This window comes from Scyliorhinus canicula, chromosome 1 (genome assembly GCF_902713615.1).
Source record: "Scyliorhinus canicula chromosome 1, sScyCan1.1, whole genome shotgun sequence".
In the NCBI taxonomy this organism is placed as follows: Eukaryota; Metazoa; Chordata; class Chondrichthyes; order Carcharhiniformes; family Scyliorhinidae; genus Scyliorhinus; species Scyliorhinus canicula.
The window spans coordinates 61,463,659-61,483,961 of NC_052146.1; the positions used below are offsets into that span (position 1 = coordinate 61,463,659).

The following is a 20,303-nucleotide window of genomic DNA, read 5'->3' on the forward strand; positions in this document are numbered from 1 at the left end:
AATCAAGCTCCAATTGATTTAAAAACAATACATTGAATTACATTATTTTGGCCAGAATAATTTGGTTCAATTTCTGTTCAGATAATGACATCTTTTTATGTTTCTGAATAGTATCTCACTCATTACAGCCCCAATACAACACGGAGCAACAAGGTATTTGGAAACAACCATAAATTGAGATAACGCTCTTTAAAGTCAGCTGCCAAAGCTTTTTACTTTAACTCAAAAGCCGCTGTTAAGTGCTTCACTTTTTTGGAGGGTTGAATGAAAACAGAAATAATTTGGACAAGGGAAAAGACTAAAAAACATCCTGCTTGTGATTAAAGCTGAAGCACTCTAGGTTTTCCTACGAACTCAGCATGTAGGATCGAAGATTCCTGATGAGTGAGCACCATTGTTGCTGCCCCCAAAAAATGGAGCACTTAGAGTACTTGGAGCAACTCTGAAATTAGCTTTAATGTAAGTGGATAAATGGTAGTTACTTTTTGGATGTGGTTGCCTGATTTACACTGGTACATTTTAAGCGATGGACAACAATTGCAATAAAGAGAAGCATGCATTTACGTGACACCCTTCACAACCGCAAGGCAACTTTGTTTGTTCTGCCAAGTTTTGCTGACGGTCGTCCTGCCATTGACAGCAATGCAATAAAGCAACATGAAAGTACACTTGGCTGATATTGGAACCAACAGGCTGACTAGATAAGGCCTATTTGTCATTTTGCTAATGGGTGGCATGGTGGCATAGCCATTAGCACTGCCTCCTCACAGCGCCAGGGATCCGGGTTTGATTCCGACCTTGGGTGACTGTGCGGGATCAATCATAGAATCCCTACAGTGCAGAAGGAGGCCATTCGGCCCATCGCATCTGCACCTACCCTCTGAAAGAACACCCTAAACTGGCTCCTACCCTATCCCTGCAATCACGTAACTCCATTTAATGCGCACATCCCTGAACACTAAGGGGCAACTTATCATGGCCAATCTACCTAACTTGCACATTTTTGGACAGTGGAAGGGAACTGGAGCACCTGGAGGAAACCCACGCAGACACTGGGAGAAAGTGCAAACTCCACACAGACTGTCACACACGGCCAAAATTGAATGTGGGTCCCTGGCGCTGTGTGACAGCAGTGCTAGCCACTGTGCCACCGTGCCGCCCCGTACTTTTTGCACTTTCTCCATGTGTCTCCGTGGGTTTCCACCGGGTGCTCCTATTTCCTTCCACAATCCAAAGATGTGTAGGTTAGGTGGATTGGCCATGTTAAGTTGCCCCTTGGTATCCAAAGGATATGTCGGTTAGGTGGGGTTACAGGGATAGGGCAGGAGAGTGGGTCTAGGTGGGGTGCTCGTTCAGAGGGTTGGTGCAGACTCAACGGGCTGAATGGCCTCCTTCTGCATTGTAGTAATTCTGTAGTTCTTCTGTGGTTGCTGAATGATGTACCCCAGCAGTCCCTGCAAACAACCTCGGGCCACTGGTATTGCAACTTACTTCTGAAAGTGGGTTGGCAGTATTTCCACCCTATTCGATAAAAAGGGAGGAGATGAACATTTGGCTGCAGGTTACATGGAAAGGTACAGACGGAGCTCACAAAATGCTAGGTGGAACCCAAAGTCCCCTAAACTGCTGGGTGCATGAAAGGGCCATACCGAGGACTGCAACTGGTGCAGGAGATATATTGGTGAATACGGTCCATTGGAATTTTAATTGGCTTTTCTTTGGAGAGGAGACAGCAAGGAAACGTTTTCTTCAGGAAATTTAATAAGTTCCTTAAACGCCAAGATAAGGGAGAATTTGGAATGCAGTGCAGCAGGGCTGGAATTGATGGGATATAGATTGTATTCGGCGTGAGAAAATGAGAGTTCTCAACCAAGGGAAAAGAGACAGTGAGTTATAATCCTTTCTCCCGTTGACTCTTCTGGGTCCCATGGTGCTAGAAATAAACCATCAATCCCTCTGGAGAGCAGATACATGCAAAGGACCACCACAAATAACCAGGATGGCTGAGTTTGGGAAAACATTCTTCTGACAATTCCATCTGAACAGGAAGGAGTATTTCCACAGGCATTTTCAAATAACATGGTGCATGCTCTGTGTTGAATTAGAAGGCCTGATGGCAATCGAATTATACACTTAGTGGGACCTACCCGCATGATACCTTGAGAAAACCTCTAATACTTTCCTTCATTTTATGATGCCATTTTGATATGACTAGACTGAGTGGTGCCTTGTCTTGGCAGAATCTGTGAGCAGATTTGTTTGATTTTTCAAATGCTTCATGCCCGATGACAAGCCTGTTTGAGATAAGCAGCCCCACTAGGATGTCTTAGCTTTTATAGTAGGAAACAGTTCTTTCCAAAGTTCTGGGAAGTTGCAGACCTCACACTGAAATGGTTTTGAGACTTTAGGAGTATCTGTAAAAAAAACAAATTCCAGTGTTTGATGAGCAAAAGATGTCACAAACAGATGATTTATCCTTGGCTGCAGTTCAATGCTGATTAAATACTTGTATCTTTGAGCTTCCCATATTCTCACTTGGTACATGCAGTGCGCAGTGTGAAATTGAGTCAAAGACTGGACCTATCCTGGGTTTATACTGAACTAGTTGATCTAGTTGAACTGAGGACAGCATAGTGGTTTTCACTGCTGCCTCCCAATTCCGGCCATGAGTAGCTGCGTGGAGTTGTGGAGTCCCCGGGCGCGATTCTCCACTGCCCACACTGGGTGGGAGAATCGCGGGAGGGCCGCTCTGGCACCCCCGCGATTCTCCCACCCCACCCCCCCCCCCCCCCCCAAAATGGCGTGTCGCGTTTTGCCGTTTTTTCCCGGCGACCGCCGATTCTCCGGCCCGGATGGGCTGAGCAGCCTGACGATCCCGACCTGTTCACGCCGGTGGCAACCACACCTGGTCGCTGCCGGCGTGAACAGCGCGCGACAGGACCTGTGGGGGGTGGAGAGAAGAACGAGCACCATGGGTGTGCTCGTGAGGGGACTGGCCCGTGATCGGTGCCCACCGATCGTCGGTCCGGCATCTCTAAGAGATGCACTCTTTCCCCTCCGCCGCCCCGCAAGATCAAGCCGCCACGTCTTGCGGGGCAGCGGGGGAGAAGACGGCAACTGCGCATGCGCGGGTTGGTGCCGGCCAACCTGCGCATGCGCGGCTGACGTCACTTGGGCGCCGCCGGCCGCGTCATTCTCGGCGCGCCGCCTTGATGCAAGCGTCAAGGCCCGGCGGACGAGTTTCTCCCAACGCCGCTCCTAGCCCCCCCATGGGGGAAGAATAGAGAGCGAGGAGCGGCCTCCGACGCCGTCGTGAAACACTCTGGGTTTCACGCCGGCGTCGGCCATTGCGGAGAATTTTGCCCCCCATGTCTGCGTAGGTTTCCACCGGGTGCTCTGGTTTCCTCCCACAGTCCAAAGATGTGCAGGTGAGGTGCATTGGCCATACTAAAATTGCCCCTTAGTGTAGAAAGATGTGCAGGTTAGATGGGGTTATGGGGATAGAGCAGGGAGTGGGTCGAGCTTGGGTGCTGTTTCAGAGGGTCAGTACGGACTTGATGTGCTGAATGGCCTCCTTCTGCAAGAATTCTGTGGTTCTATGGGTTCTATCTCAGCCAACACACATTGGCCACAGTGTCCCATTGATAAGGTGGGTGGGGAAGAGGAGCATTAAACAGGGGCCTGAATTCTCCAGTCCTTCCTGCCAACAGCATCTTCCAGTGCTGCCGAAGTCGATGGATATTCAAGTGCCATTGTGGAACCTGCCGTGGCGGGGCTGGAAATTCTCTGCCAATGTCGTCCACTCCTGCCTACTATCGAGTGAAACCCAATGAAAGGAAAATTTAATAAATTTGGAAGGTTTCTCAGAACCATACCAAATCACTTTGTAAAATGTTTTGCTGTGATGTGTTATTGCATAGACAAATGTGTGTTTGTGTAAACATGAGGACATGATTGGATTTCCTAAATGTCACTTCTGGTCGAGGTGCACAGGAGGATGACAAGGAATCAGAGGGCTATTGGTTTCCATGGGATCAGCATAAATCTAAAAGGGGGAACGTTTGTGGGAGGACGAGAATAGGAATAGGGCACCAATTTGTCCCACGGGCCAGCAGAGATAAAGTTCACAATCTCCATTCTGCCAACCAGGGCTTGTTTTTAAATGTAAATGTTGATTCAATGTAGAATAACAACATGGGTCCAGTGTTCCCTCACAGAAAGGAGAAAGAAGATGGATTGCAAAGTACCCTGGTACCCTTATTGTGTGTGTGTCCTGGCATCCAGTTTCAAAGCACCATTCAGAAGACCAGCCAACAGATCACTCACTTAGCTATTCCACCATACATGATCTGTGTTATGGGGCAGACAGTGAGAAATATTCATGTTCAAATCATGAGGGGGCTGGACAGAGTAGATCGGGAGAAACTGTTCTCCCTCGTAAAAGGATCAAGAACAAGAGGGCACAGATTCAACTCGAGTTGCAAAAGAACCAAATGTGATGTGAGAAAAAAATCCTTTTCACACAATGAGTGGTTTGGGTCTGGAATGCACTGTCTGGAATTGTGGTGGAGGCAGGTTGAATCGAGGCATGGAAGACGGCATTGGATGATTATTTGAATAGAAACAATGTGCAGGGATACGGGGAAAAGTCAGGGGAATGGCCCTAGGTCATGGTGCTCATTTGGAGAGCCGGTGCAGACACAATGGGCCAAATGGCCTCCTTTCAGGGGCTGGTTCAGCACAGGCCTAAAGAGCTGGCTTTCAAAGCAGACCAAAGAAGGCCAGCAGAGCGGTTCAATTCCCGTACCAGCCTCCCCGAACAGGCGCCGGAATGTGGCGACTAGGGGCTTTTCACAGTAACTTCATTTGAAGCCTACTTGTGACAATAAGCGATTTTCATTTTTCTGAGTCGTAACAATTCTGATTTAATGATGGTGTGTTCCTGTTAAAACCCTACATTGTATCACATCGGTAATAGGTTGCACCACATTTAATCCTCCATTCTACCGAACCAACTCGAGATGTGTGAACTACTTGGGAAGGCCACTGGGAGAGGGAAAGGGCATAAATATTTACCTTCTGCGATCTGTATTCCCTGAAAAGTGCTCTTGCCTACTAAAATATTACTGAGTGTGCTCTGCATTTTATTGGAGAAAACAATATCACTTATGTTGCTGACTGTAGTTAAACTGTTTTTGTTTGTTTAAAATGCTCTTTGTGCTTAAGAATCTTGCTCTTGTCTTTGCAGGCTAAGCGGGCAGTCCAGAGAGGAGCAACAGCTGTCATCTTTGATGTATCTGAAAACCCGGATGCCATCGACCAGGTATGGAGTAGATTCTCAGTGTAGACCTGTACAGAGTTTACCAGGCCATTATAGAGCCTGGACAGTGGTACCAATTGTCCTGTCACTATGGACTTTGTGCAGTATTGTGAAACGGATACAAGAGAATCAGCAGCACCTTCTACAACTCTGCTTATTTACATTCCTGTTGAAGTGAAAATCTACCCTAATATGGAATGGTAATATGGTTTTACAAGAAACACCAGAGGATTAGTGTATTGATAGAATCAGAACATTGCAGCGCAGAAAAGAGTCCATTTGGCCTATAACCACCGCTAGTTCTGAAGCTGTCTACTCCAGTGACGGGCAACCTCGGCTCGTGAGTGGGCCTCCTGAGTGACCCCAGTGGGCCGCAAGATTGAAATCAGGCTTGTTCACGAACCATAACCCTCAAATAAGATTAAATACACACCGAATATTTCATAGTGAGTTATAGAAAATGCTAAGATAATCATTCATGTATTAATAAAACCGTCATCAGCTTCAAGTGGTAAAAGCAATAGAAATATTTACACTTTGATTGGATGCAGAGGGAGCACGTGAATTTCACAATCATTGTTGTGTACAATTAGCCCATACCTCACTTTGCATGCCCTTACTTTACATATTTATCACTTCATTCATACTGGTAGGAAAAAAGCCATGTGGATGGAAACCAGTGCAATCTGGCAATCCAGCGTGTGGGCAATAGTCAACATAATGACTTGTGTGCCACACTCAGAAGCCGGATGGGCCACAGGTGGTTACCGGGCAGCAGGCTGCCCGCCACTGGTCAACTCTATCCCTTATATTACTGCTTTTTCATATGTTTTTCCAGCTACCTTGTAAATTATCTTACAGTCTCCGACTCAATAGTCACTCGTAGTAAATAATCCCATGTTCAAATATTCCCTCGTGGGAGGGAAAAGACAATCATGTTTAGTGATAACCCTGACTTTGTATTCTGTTGTCAATGCTGGCCATTGAAAACTACCTTTCACTATTCATCTTTATCATGTCACTGTATGTAGCAACCAGAGGAATTCTTACCCAAAGGAACAGAGATAATCTTTAAATGATTTTTCTTTCTGCCTTTCTGGTTCTGGAGGTGCTGTTCTCCGTTTTTGCCCTGTGCACAATATTTGATTTTATTCTGCCCCAACCCCTCACTGTTTAAGTCATGTTGGATTTCAAGTGTGGCATTGTGAATCTCACTAGGAGGAGGTGATCGTAAAAAAAACATAATAAATTGCATTCCTCCTCCCTAAAGAACCTCCCCAATAGCAGCTCCTACCACCAACCTTGTTTAGAGTTCCCAACTCAATAAAAGCTAGGGTTCAATTTGGAGACCTTCTTGGTTTGCTTGGCTCAGGAACAACAGTAGACCCTTTGGAACCTCTGGCATGTTCTGGCATTCTATTAGGGCATGGTTAATCTGTATCAACTCAATTTCCCTCATTTGGTTCCCAAACCCTTGATAGTGGTACCCTACAGAAATTTAGCAATCTCTAATTTAAAATCTTGATTCCCCCCCCCCCCCCCCCCCAACGATAAAGATATTCAGCACCCTTTGTGTGAAGAAGCGCCTTTTGACACCACCCCTAAGCAGCCTGGCTCTAATTTGAAGGTTATGCCTCTTTGTTCTGGAGTCTACTAATTCCAGAGGAAGTGATTTCTCTCTCTGTCCATCCTCTGAACGCCTTTGATATCTGAAGAATCTCAAATAAATTGTCCCTTTATATCCATGGGAAGGAACGCAAGCCTAGTGAACGTCTAACCGGCCAAGTCAGCACCAGCTGGCCTAGTCAATTTCTAACTGGCCTCGTCAATGTCTAATCATTTTAGCCCAGGTAACTTTCTGGCAAATCCTTCACTGGGAAGTGCTTCACTGATTTAATCCATCCAGAACAGACTTTTATCTTTCAAATCTTTGGATAAGTTTGCAAAGTCTTATGGGCGGGATTCTCCGCCCCCCCCCCCCCCCCTCCCCCCCCGGGCCCGGTCGGAGAATTCTGTGGGCTGAGTGGCCTCCTGCGCTGTACCATTCTATGGTACGTCAGTAAATGTTTGGTACGCTTCACATTCCAGAGCTCTAGAGGGAGTGGTCTGGCAAATACTGAAAGCTTTATTGCTGACTTCTAGGGTTCTCACATGCCAACTGCTCCCAGCCTGATGGCAATGAACATAACAGGGAGAAGCGAGGCCATGCTGAGCAGGACAAGCTGCTGGAAGAGCAAGTGGGAGGATGGGAAGATGGCAAGGGTCATATCCGCAGAGTGTTTCAAGGAAACAGATCTGTTAGTGTATCAATGCTGTGATACCATGATGGCAGCAGCCTGAACTTCCACTGCAACAGCTACCCTAGTGGGTGGACGCCGTAATGGAAAATTAAGACTTTGGCCAATCAAACACTGCATTATGGTTGGTTCCAGAAATGTTCTCATGCAGTTAAGCACTCCATGCTCATGGATGTTGAAAACAGTCTGGCAGGCTTCCTAATCCACCAAATATTTATTTTTTGTAAATCTAGCAGCCTTCTTTTGTAGATGACCCCTTTAAAAGTCCTCGGTTGAGTCATCTGCAGCAGAACCCGAGTGCAACCTCACCCTCCAGTGTGCTGGCATCTGCATTATCCTTGACCCTTGGTCCTGGCTGCAGCTCACACATGCCCAGTGTCGCACCACTTGAAGACCCTGCATTTATGCTCGCCGCTCCGCTACATGCCACGTTAGTTTCTGAGCTTGCACCTCGAATGAAAAACAAAAATGACTGCGTGTTTCTTCTTGATGGTCCTCTGCTGCCTCGCCAGGTTGCATCTCCTGAGTATCTGAAAGGTAAAAGGTAAAAGCAGGGTTGTGATGGGGGTGGGGGAGAAAGAAAGAAACTCATGCTTACAGCTTGAAAGTCAGAGAAGATTGTGAAATAAGCGGCGGGTGCGTGGGATGTGAGACGAACAATAATGTACAAGAATGGGTTCATCTTCAGTGGTTTCAGCCTTTCACCTGGCCTTGCCAATGAGAGGCCCAATACTGGGCAGCACTGTCTCCTCCACGGGTATCAGGACACGTGCACAAGGCTGCCCTTCTCCTGTAAGTTTCTGCTGCACAAAACTGTGCTCCATTGTCCTGGAAGAGAGAGGGAGTGTGTCAGTGAGTGTCGTGCAATTGGTTAGTTGACATGGTTAAATAACTGGCAGCTGGACACAAGCTGCAATGCTTCCTGCAGTGCTAAATGTGTGAGGGTGTGATGGAGCCTGATCGATAGAGATTGTTGGTCGGTGAGTAAGGTGTGCCATTCCCCAATGCCCTTTCAGATTCACTTCCTGCATGGCTCTCCGCAAATGTTCCAGTCGTACTATCGACTCTCTTTAAGATGTGCAATCTAGCCTTAAGGAACTGAGAAGATGTTCGGCTCCCCGCCGAAGCATGCAGCCAATGAACAACGCAGTGCCTGTGTTTCAAGCAATGTTTGGTATTAGGGTGGCTTAATTGCACATCATCATTTTTGGGGACGATGAAATTATCTTTTAATTGTCTCTAGCACTTGATCCTAAGTATGCAGCAGTCATCTGAGTTAACACAACATCAGCAGTCTGCTGCTCATCACACCCGTAAAATAGTAACACATTATTACAGCTCTGGTTCTGAAACAGTCTACATCTAAACTAGGGAACTCTCTTCTGATCTGGTTTCCTATTGGTACTAGCTCTAGCCTCTTGTCTTCATCGATTACTGGAGTAGTGTCATGTTAATGCATCGTCATACCTTTGCAGTTCACCAGTACTAAACTGGCCGTGAAACGCTGCAGAACATCCGGAAGTTGTGAAGGACGCTGTATCAATTCAGTGTTTTTCTTTCCTTGAACCTTGTGTCCAGATCTGTAATCAAACATTGAGTTTCCAGGCATGAGTCTACGGAAGAAGGATTTCTCAATCAGCATGCATAGAGACATTGGAAATGCGTTGGTGCAGTGTGGGTCATACAGGCCGATCTCACTCTTGAATGTGGACGACAAGTTGTTGGCAAAGATCTTAGCCACGAGGATTGAGGACTGTGTGCCGCAGGTTATTCACGAGGATCAAACGGGGTTTGTGAAGGGGAGGCAGCTGAACACTAATATACGGAGGCTCTTGAACGTCATAATGATGCTGGCGGTAGAAGGGGAGGCGGAGATAGTGGTGGCGCTAGATGCGGAGGACTTTGATAGGGTCGAGTGGGGGTACTTGTGGGAGATGCTGGAAAGGTTCAGGTTTGGGGAGGGGTTTGTCAGTTGGGCGAGGCTGTTGTATGAGGCCCCGATGGCGAGTGTGGCCACGAATAAGAGGAGGTCGGAGTATTTTTGATTATATCGAGGGACGAGGCAGGGGTGTCCCCTGTCCCCCCTACTTTTTGTGCTGGCAATTGAACCCCTGGCTATGGCGCTGAGGGAGTCAGTGTTTGGAGGTTCTGGTCTGGGGTGGGGAGGAGCACTGAGTGATGCTCTATGCGGACGACCTTTTGGTGTATGTGGCGGACCCGGTGGAGGGAACGACGGTGGTGATGGGGATTCTCCGAGAATTTGGGGATTTCTCATGGTATCATCTTAACTTTTGGAAAAGCGAGCTGTTTGTGGTACACCCGGGGGACCAGGAGGGAGGGATTGGGAGGCTCCCGCTGAAAAGGGCGGAGAGGAGCTTCAGGTACTTGGGGGTTCAGGTGGCCAGGAGCTGGGGGGCCTTGCATAAGCTAAACCTCACAAGGCTGGTGGAGCAAATGGAGGAGGAGTTTAAGAGGTGGGACATGCTGCCGCTGTCTCTGGCGGGTAGGATGCAGTCAGTTAAGATGACGGTGCTCCCGAGGTTTCTGTTCTTGTTCCAGTGCCTCCCCATCCTTATCCCGAAGGTCTTTTTCAGGCGGGTTAACAGGAGCATTACGGGATTTGTGTGGGTGCATGGGACTCCGAGGGTGAGAAGGGTGTTTCTGGAGCGGGGCAGGGATGGGGGGGGGGGCTGGGGGGGGGGGGGGGGGGGGCTGGCACTGCCCAACCTCTGTGGGTATTATTGGGCTGCCAACGCAGCGATGGTGCATAAGTGAGTAATGGACGGGGAGGGGGCAGCATGGAAGAGGATGGAGATGGTATCCTGTGTGGGCACGAGCCTGGAAGCGCTGGTAACGGCGCCGTTGCCGCTCCCTCCAACGAGGTATACCACGAGCCCGGTGGTGGCAGCTACCCTCAAGATTTGGGGGCAATGGAGGAGGCGGCACAGGGGTAAGGTGGGGGCCTCGATGGGGTCCACGATACGGGGGAACCACCCGTTTGTTCCGGGGAGAATTGATGGCGGGTTCCTGAGTTGGCACAGGGCAGGTGTCAGGAGCAGGAGGCTGGGGGACCTGTTCATAGACGGGAAGTTCGCGAGCCTGGGTGAGCTGGAAGAGAAGTTTGGGCTCCCCCCCAGGGAACACCTTTAGGTACATGCAAGTAAGGGCGTTTGTCAGGCAGCAGGTGGCGGGGTTCCCTCTGCTGCCGCCGCGTGGGGTTCAGGACAGGGTGCTCTCGGGGGTGTGGGTTGGAGAGGGGAGGATCTCGGAAGCGTACCAGGTGATGCAGGAGGTAGACGAGGCCTCGGTGGAGGAGTTGAAAGGTAAATGGGAGGAGGAGCTGGGTGAGGAGATTGAGGAGGGGCCGTGGGCGGATGCCCTGGAAAGGGTAAACTCCTCGTCTTCTTGTGCGAGGCTTAGCCTCACACAGTTTAAGGTGCCGCATAGGGCTCATATGACCGGGACAAGGATGAGCCGGTTTTTTGGGAGCGAGGCCAGGGCAGCACGGTAGCATGGTGGTTAGCATAAATGCTTCACAGCTCCAGGGTCCCAGGTTCAGTTCCCGGCTGGGTCACTGTCTGTGCGGAGTCTGCACGTCCTCCCCGTGTGTACGTGGATTTCCTCCGGGTGCTCCGGTTTCCTCCCACAGTCCAAAGATGTGCGGGTTAGGTGGATTGGCCATGCTAAATTGCCCGTAGTGTCCTTAAAAGTAAGGTTGGGGGGGGGGGGTTGTTGGGTTACGGGTATAGGGTGGATACGTGGGTTGAGTAGGGTGATCATTGCTCGGCACAACATCGAGGGCTGAAGGGCCTGTTCTGTGCTGTACTGTTCTATGTCTATGTCTATTAGGTGCTCTGGGGGCCCAGCAAACCATGTCCATATGTTCTGGGCATGCCCAGTGCTGGGGGAATTTTGGAAGGGTGTAGCAAGGACGGTATCGAGGGTGGTAGGATCCAGGGTCAATCCAGGCTGGGGACTTGCAATATCTGGGGTTGCAGTGGAGCCGGGAGTGCAGGAGGCGAAAGAGGTCGGTGTTCTGGCCTTTGCACCCCTAGTAGCCGGCGAAGGATTCTTCTTCAGTGGAAGGATGCGAGACCCCCAAGCGTGGAGGCCTGGGTCAATGATATGCTGGGGTTTATTAAATTGGAGAGGGTGAAATTTGCCCTAAGGGGATCAGTGCAGGGGATTATCAGGAGATGGCAACCATTCCTAGATCTCCTGGCAGAACGGTAAAATCAAAAGGTCAGCAGCAATCCGGGGTGGGGGTGGGGGGGGGGGGGGGGTTTAACTCTTTGATTTTCTGTGGGTTAAATCTTTGCCAACGATGGGCGTTTATTTATTTTTTCTCTTTTGTATACACTGGTGGGGGGGGGGGGGGGGGGAGGGTTGTTCTTTTTGTTCTTAGAACTTTCTGTTACTGTTTTCTTTTTTGTGAAAATTTGAATTAAAATAATTTTTTTTTAAAAAAGGAAATGCGTCGGTGAGGGATTCCTGTCTCCTGGCAGGTCTTGATAAGTGTAAAATGGCCAGTGGTGATTTTTATTTGCATAGACTTCAACAAATCAGGAGGTATGTAAAAGAGGATGCCAACTTGCGATCATTTGTCCTACGTCATCGCACAGGGACAACTTCAGGATGAATGCACTACTGCTATTGCTTAAAGGAAGAACTGACCCATCATCATGGTTGGTGTAAATTAGTTATAGTAATCTAGTAGCTGAATTTTATGTATCCATCAACGAAAAGCAGAACAAACTTGAGATGTTCTTTGTTGTAGCCACAAAGAGAGCGAATCTGAGGTGGCACACGTTAATTTTCTATGACAAATTGCAAGTGGTTTATTTACAAGATGCTCTTCAAACAGGGGTCTGTGGTGACCTCCACAAAAGCCCACTGTTGCTAATTGTGCTTTTACTCAATTTGCTCTGTTTAATCACTTTGCTCTAGAGTCGCCAGGTATCTTTATGATACCACCACGGGTTCAAGTTCAAGTGTTGATCAATAACTCAATACACCAGTTAGTAAGTTTCAAATCAAATCACATTTATTATATACACAGTCAATCGCTACTCATGCATAAAACTCTACTTACTAGACTATCTCTAACACTAAAAGGCCAATACTTAGCTTTGGAAATGGCCCACCAGGTCAGGGGAACAATGGCCTTTCGTTCGATTCTGAGTCTGCAGGCTTCAAGCTGGTATGGACTAGTAGCTAGGAGCGCCTATCTCGTAGAGTGTGTTGACTGGACACTGACTTGGTTGGTGCAGCTGCTAGGCAGGTCTCTCGTAGTTGAGAGTCTCGGTCAAGAGTTATTTTGAGCTGCTGAGAGACCCTGCCAAGAAGGACGAACTGAACTTGGGGACTCCAGGGGCTTTGCGCCCTTTTGGGCGGACCCCAGACTTGGTTCTGATTCATTGGACTAAGTTCTGATCACTTGGATTGATTTCTCCAATACCGGAGCTGTTCCCTGATCGCTGGGCGGTTCCCATGTGTCCGTTGGCCTTCCTTTGTCCTGGCTCCCACTGGTGCCGGGGTGTCTGGTTTGGTCTCAATTACTCTTAATAGAATAGAATAGAACAGTACAGCACAGAACAGGCCCTTCGGCCCTCGATGTTGCGCCGAGCAATGATCACCCCTACTTAAACCCACGTAACCCGTATACCCGTAACCCAACAATCCCCCCATTAACCTTACACTATGGGCAATTTAGCATGCCCAATCCACCTACCCCGCACATCTTTGGACTAATGTTTCCAATTGTTCCCGGGGATCGCTCATTAATATGTAGATGGTCGCTGGTTTCAGTTCTGTCTGGGTTTCTGCAAGTCCTAATACACAGGAAACTTTGCACCTGCTTGTTTTCCTGTCCTTGGCCATTTCTCCCTGCATTCTTAGCGGATCTCCATTTTGGAATCGGAAAGTGGTCAACCCAGGTGGCTACACCACAAAATTTTCCGAAGGCATCGTTGCTTGACATGTGACATTATACCAGCCAATGGTGTTACTCTGACACATGACAAAACTGTACAAATGAATCCAAGTTATTTATAATATTAAACCGAGGGAATGAAGGGTGGCCCTCAAAATTAGGTTCTCTACCAGGATCTGGTCCACTGTTTCCTGCTCCCGGCTGAAGCAGAAATGGCTAAATCGCTTCTGAACTTTTTTGCCTAATTGTCGCTGCTTTTCTCCCAAAACAAACCCATTCAGGGGGACAGTATGCCAGGCACTGGTCCATGCTGGGTAGCTCGCTGAAGTGGCTTTCCTCAAGCCTGAACCTGAGCAATGTGGCATCCTGACGGAAAATCTGAGGTGGTGTCACTGTCACAGTCCTCGCCTGGTGTCCGCATGTAGCAAGGCTTACTGAACAGTGAAACAGAGCTGGAGAACAAGGAGGGCCATCCCTGACTAAATTTTCTTGGCTCCACCACGTGACACTAGGACCAACTGCTGCCAAACTCAGCACCGAGCAGGCATCAAGGCCAAGGATCTTATCGCTGTTTTTAGCCACCAGACGTACTTCACAATTTGAAGGTTCTTGACTGGTTTTTACATAAAATGAACGCCCCAGAAAGCAAACATCTATTACATTTGGAAACGTTTCCCTTTTGTATTTCTTAAAGATATTAGATAGGAATGTGCAGCACTGAAAAGAGGCTGGAGCTGTCTGCCCCGCCAAGCACAAAAGATGAAAGAAAAGACCAAACACTACTCTTGTCTCTCAGACCCCCTCGATCTCTGTCCTGGAATGTACAGGGCTGCAAGAAACCCTGGAGTCTGCACATTCCTCTGTACACTTTTTTAGCATTGAAAAGACCTCCACCCCTCCAGGTAAACACTGGTATTGCTGTCTGGGCAGGAATGGTAAATGCTGAAGGGAACAGTTTGAACTAGTCAAAGTCTCAGGGCTAAATCTACAATGAGTAGTTGAAAATTAATACAAGATTTATAGCTGAGCCCAAGGACTGTCATTAACTCCAGAGCTTCTTTGGTGTTGCGGATGGGAAAAGTGCATTAAGTTGCGATGAAAGGGAAGCGATACATAAGGTCATTAGTTTTGTTACTATGTTAATACATACCTGGTCACCATATAATGACGATTGCTGAAATTTAAGTCCGTTTACACAGGATTTCAAAGATTCAGCCTTTCTTTGTGAAGGTCAATTGAATTCCTCTAAATGGGCAAGTGTCTGCTCCTTATGCATTGGCTCATACACTTTAAACTGAGTCAGGGGAATGCTCAGAATATGCATTTTGAATATCGAGAGTACACCGTGTGAATATTAGTGTGTTTCTGCTATTCCGTGCTAAAAACTTATCTATCTAGGGCAGCAGGGTAGCATGGTGGTTAGCATAAATGCTTCACAGCTCCAGGGTCCCAGGTTCGATTCCCGGACGGGTCACTGTCTGTGTGGAGTCTGCACGTCCTCCCCCTGTGTGTGTGGGTTTCCTCCGGGTGCTCCGGTTTCCTCCCACAGTCCAAAGATATGCGGGTTAGGTGGATTGGCCATGCTAAATTGCCCGTAGTGTCTTAATAAAAGTAAGGTTAAGGGGGGGGGGGGGTTGTTGGGTTACGGGTATAGGGTGGATACGTGGGTTTGAGTAGGGTGATCATGGCTCGGCACAACATTGAGGGCCGAAGGGCCTGTTCTGTGCTGTACTGTTCTATGTTCTATGTAAACTACATAAAATCGTTTACCGAGAATCTGTGGAGGGGGAGGGCGCGGGAGGGGGCATCTGGAATGTGGTTGCTGCCTGAGTTAGCAAAAGGTCAGAGTATTTCTGTGGGACTCTGGCCGCCCAGCTGAAGTCTCCCTATCAGTGGCTGGAGCACGAACTTCGGTACGACAGCAAGTGAGGAAATGCTATTTTCAGGGCATTTATCTGGAGCAGTAGCTGTGAACATCCGCCTCACCCTCATCGGAGGGCAGCACGGTAGCATTGTGGATAGCACAATTGCTTCACAGCTCCAGGGTCCCAGGTTCGATTCCGGCTTGAGTCACTGTCTGCGGAGTCTGCACATCCCGTGTGTGCGTGGGTTTCCTCTGGATGCTCCGGTTTCCTCCCACAGTCCAAAGATGTGCAGGTTAGGTGGATTGGCCATGATAAATTGCCCTTAGTGTCCAAAATTGCCCTTAGTGTTGGGTGGGGTTACTGGGTTATGGGGATAGGGTGGAGGTGTTGACCTTGGGTAGGGTGCTCTTTCCAAGAGCCAGTGCAGACTCGATGGGCCGAATGGCCTCCTTCTGCACTGTAAATTCTATGATAATCTTGTCTGTACACAAAATATTTATGCAGTAGAATATGTGGACTCCACGTATCCGCTTCCACTGAAGGTGTGAAGTGCATTGGCCAACACACAGCGGCAGGTTTCACAGTGACTCAGAGTCCACCTAAATAGCTCCTTTGTAGGCAACGAATACGACTGAATTACAGAAAAGGTATTCTCCAGTAACTAATTCACACAACTGAAAACCCCACAGCAAGTGAGTACATTGCGGCGCATTCTCAGTAGAAACGTAACCTTATTTTGTCAAATCTTGAATAAAATAAAGATTTAAGAATGGGACACAATAAAGATGAAAGAAGTTTGGCTAAAATAAAGTTTTAAAAATGGGGCGAATTAGCTTAGAATAAAGGAAAATAGATAAGTCAGGTGGGAAACAATAGAAGGATATAATTTTAGGTGTTAACGCTACAGAAGAGTTGAGTTTAAAGTGGCGACATGAGGAAATAGTCCATATGTATGTGCAAAAAGCCTGGATTCTATAGTGTGTAGTTGAGATAGGAGGAGATCAAATGGGAAATATGGTATATCAGTAGCTGTGTAGATCTCTACTGACAGGAGATGTGGAAAGGAGAATGAAGAGAAACAGCTTGAAAAGCAGTTAAGATCACAGCCAACCCCAGCTGGAAAGCAGAATTCTAGACTAAAAGCTGCTGATTTGAAAATCTGAGAGAAACATTATTCTGAACCGAAGAATGTTTCCTAAATATAAAGATAATCTGGGGTATTTGTTGGATTCTCCAGAGGGGCGGATTCTCAATTGGCTGACACCGCGATCGGGATTGCCAATCAGGCAGAGAATGGAGCGGCCGCCAAAAAAGGTGGTTGGCGCCGGGCAGCTAAGTGCTTTCTGCTGTGAGAAGAGAAAGTGAAACCACTCAGCTTGTTTTGATGTGGTGAGGAGCTGTCAATCATGGCAAGAGTGATTATAAACATTGTGGTTAGCATCAAAGCAGGGTAAGTGGGATGCATTCATGTGTGAAGGAAAAGATAAGCAATCCACCAAGAACCTGTCTCTGGACTAGTAAAACTGTTAATCACTGGCTAGTGAAATGTATTGCTGTGTGAAATTGAATGGGAGTTTTGTATTTCAAAGGCTATCAAGGGATTTGAAGCCCTCTCAGGTGTACCCAGCTTTCAAGGAAGCCTCTGACATCTGTAACATCTGCTTTAAACACTTTTGTCGAAGGCAGCTGATGTTAGGGAAAGGTAAGTGAAAATGCAGTGACCTTTCACTGTATTGCCTGGACTGTTCGTCAGCTTTGAGGCAGGGGTTGCTGAGCGGAATCTCTGAAGGGGGGGGGGGTTCACTGAGGGAGGGCTGATTTGGGTGGGGGGCTTGTGGAAGGGGGTCGGGTCACCGTCATGTGTGCGTGCGGTGCGGGTGGCTATAGGTCCATTGTGTAGGGTAATTGTTTTAAGTCAAGGGACATTTCTCAGAGTACAGAAATGTAAATAATAATTCCAGAATATAGTGGGCGGGATTCTCCATTCTCCAACGCCGAAATCGCGTTCGGCCAGAGAATCCCCGTTTGCGATTAAATCGGGAGCGGCCCTGCTTTCGCCCTCTCCAAAGCAGCGTACTCTCGGAGTACAGTGCACGCCTTATGGATGTCTCAGGAAGCCCTCCACCCGAGGGTCTGTCCCCGACCGGCCAAGTTCCCGACGATGTGGGTCTCTCAGGCTATTACATGTCGGGAACTCAGCATGGCGGCTACGGACTCAGTCCAGCGACACCACAGTCGGGGGGAGAGCCGATCTGCGGGCAGTGGGGACTTTGGCAGGGGCTGGGGACACTGTTGGGGGTGGTCCGGGGTTCGCGAGCCTGACTAAAGGGGGGGGGGCACTATTTGGCAGGCCTGGTCCGCATGCAGCCGGTGGCATGTTGCACGGCGCAGCCACTGTAGGCCGCCGCCATGCGCGGCCATGGACCCGGCAATTCTCCAGCCGTATCGCCAGCTAGGGCCTGCTAGCCCCCCATCAAACGGAGGATTGGTGGCCATTTTGCGCTGATTTTATGGTCAGAAAACGCCACCGTTCCCACGCCAGCGTCAGCACGTAGCCTGGAAATCGGAGAATCTAGCCCAGTGTGTGTTTGGAACCACTGTTGAAGTTAAGTGTATCTTTGTTTTGTATTGTGGCTTTTCTTGTTGAATGTTTTATCATTAATAAACCTTATTTTATTTACATGGTTACAACAAGACTGGACCTTTTCCTCACTTGTTTGAATATCTGATCTCGCATTATACCAATTTGAAAAAACACGCTCTGAAGAACCGGCGTTCTTTCATGTCTAACATCAGTGGGGTTCTTAACAATTTAATAATCTTTATTGTCACAAGTAGGCTTACATTAGCACTGCAATGAAGTTACTGTGAAAAGCCCCTAATCGCCACATTCTGGCACCTGCTGGGTACAGAGTGAGAACGCAGAATGTCCAAATAACCTAACAGCACGTCTTTTGGGACTTGTGGGAGGAAACCGGAGCACCCGGCGGAAACCCACGCAGACACGGGGAGAACGTGCAGACTCTGCACAGACAGTGACGCAAGTCGGGAATTGAATCTGAGACCCTGGAGCTGTGAAGCAACAATGCTAACCACTGTGCTACCGGAAAGTTCCAAATTACCCCGGTGATTCATCAGCCGTTCATCTCCCCACCCCACCGGGGGAAATCTTCCAGCGTCCTATTAACAAAGTCGCCTTCTCTCAATCTTCTGAGCATGCTTGCATGGACTTCCAGCGGCAAGTCACCGACTGGTGATACTTTAGTCCTCAATTCTCCACAACAAGGTTTGTTCTTTCAAGCAGAGATTATGCCCTCATCAGCGCCCCGCTTGGTGATTAACCCAAAAGCATTCCTTTCTTCTGCCTGGGATAGCAGCATCTGCTTTTGGCCTGACTGCCGCTTGAGAGTCGTAAGTCTGTGCACAGCAAGGCTAACTGCTTCTCCTTTTCTGTTCAGGTGTCAGAGCGTGCACCTCCCTTTCAATAGTCCTTGACCTGAGCCCCAAACCCCACAACAACCAAATCATGTGGGGTGGGATTCCCCGTCCTGCGGAACGCCCGCGCCGGCAGCGGGGTTCTCCTTCCCGTCAGCCAGCCAATGGGATTTCCCATTGTGGGCAGCTCACGCCGTCGGTGAGGTGGGTGTGTGTGTGCTGCTGGCGTAACGGAGAATCCCGACAGTGGGGAATCCAGCCAATGATGTTTGGGCCGGGTTCACACTACCCCATTCCAGGATGTTCTATTGTGGGCGGCACGCTAGCACAGTGATTAACACTGTTGCTTCACAGCACCAGGGTCCCAGGTTCGATTCCCGGCTTGGGTCACTGTCTGTGCGGAGTCTGCATGTTCTCCCCGTGTCTGCGTGGGTTTCCTCCAGGTGCTCCGGCTTCCTCCCACAAGTTCCGAAATAATTGGACATTCTGAATTCTCCCTCAGTGCACCCGAACAGACGCCGGAATGTGGCGACCTTCATTGCAGTGTTAATGTAAGCCTACTTGTATATTTACCTTAAATTAAAAGAGACAGTGTAAAGCAAAACTGTCTTATAAAGCCTAGCGGCCGTAACACTATTAAATCACAGAACCACAGGATTGTTACAGCACAGAAGGAGTCGTGTCTGCACCGAAGATGGGGGAACAATTTCGGTGTTTCAGTCCAAATGCTTATTTTGCAGTAGTATGCCAGAAAAATCTACTTTCTAGGCACAAACAACAAATTGGCTTTTTGGGGCATGCACAATAATATCAAACATGTGAATCACTAGTGTATCTGCTTGTCAGCGGGTGCTGATAAAAATCACCACAGGTTGGGCATCTCTTTTCTCAGTGCTGTTGCTAACCCACACAGTGCTGCTCTTTGAAGCAAGCCTTTATTTTAAAAAATATTTTTCTTAAGTATTTGAAAATTTTATAAAAATAACATTAACAATGACATCAACATGGCATAATAAACATTTGCCCCCCATCCCAATCTTCACACACCCCAACTATAAAACAACAATCCCCCCCCCCCCCCCTCGGAATAGTGCATCTGCTGACATTTTAATTTTCCCAGAGAAAGTCGACGAACGGCTGCCACCTCCGGGTGAACCCAACCAGTGACCCTCTTAAGGCGAACTTTATCTTCTCGAGACTGAGAAACCCAGCTATGTCACTAACCCGGGCCTCCGCACTCGGGGGCTTTGAGTCCCTCCACATTAACAAGATCCGTCTCCGGGCTACCAGGGAGGCAAAGGTCAAGACGTCGGCCTCTTTCGCCCCCTGAACTCCCAGCTCTTCCGACACTCCAAAGATCGCTACCTCCGGACTTGGCACCACCCGTGTTCTGAGTACTGTGGACATCACCTTAGCAAAATCCTGCCAAAACCTTCTAAGCTTTGGGCATGCCT

At 48.4% G+C, this 20,303-nt stretch overlaps 1 protein-coding gene across 2 annotated transcripts in view; it reads left to right on the forward strand.

The window, feature by feature from the left end:
- znrf3 (zinc and ring finger 3) overlaps positions 1-20,303 on the forward strand; it is a 288,379-nt gene that overhangs the window by 218,647 nt on the left and 49,429 nt on the right. For both annotated transcript variants that reach the window (XM_038791435.1, XM_038791426.1), the window contains exon 3: positions 5,249-5,323. In XM_038791435.1, the coding sequence (XP_038647363.1) occupies positions 5,249-5,323 (75 nt within the window). The remainder of the gene's footprint in view (positions 1-5,248; positions 5,324-20,303) is intronic.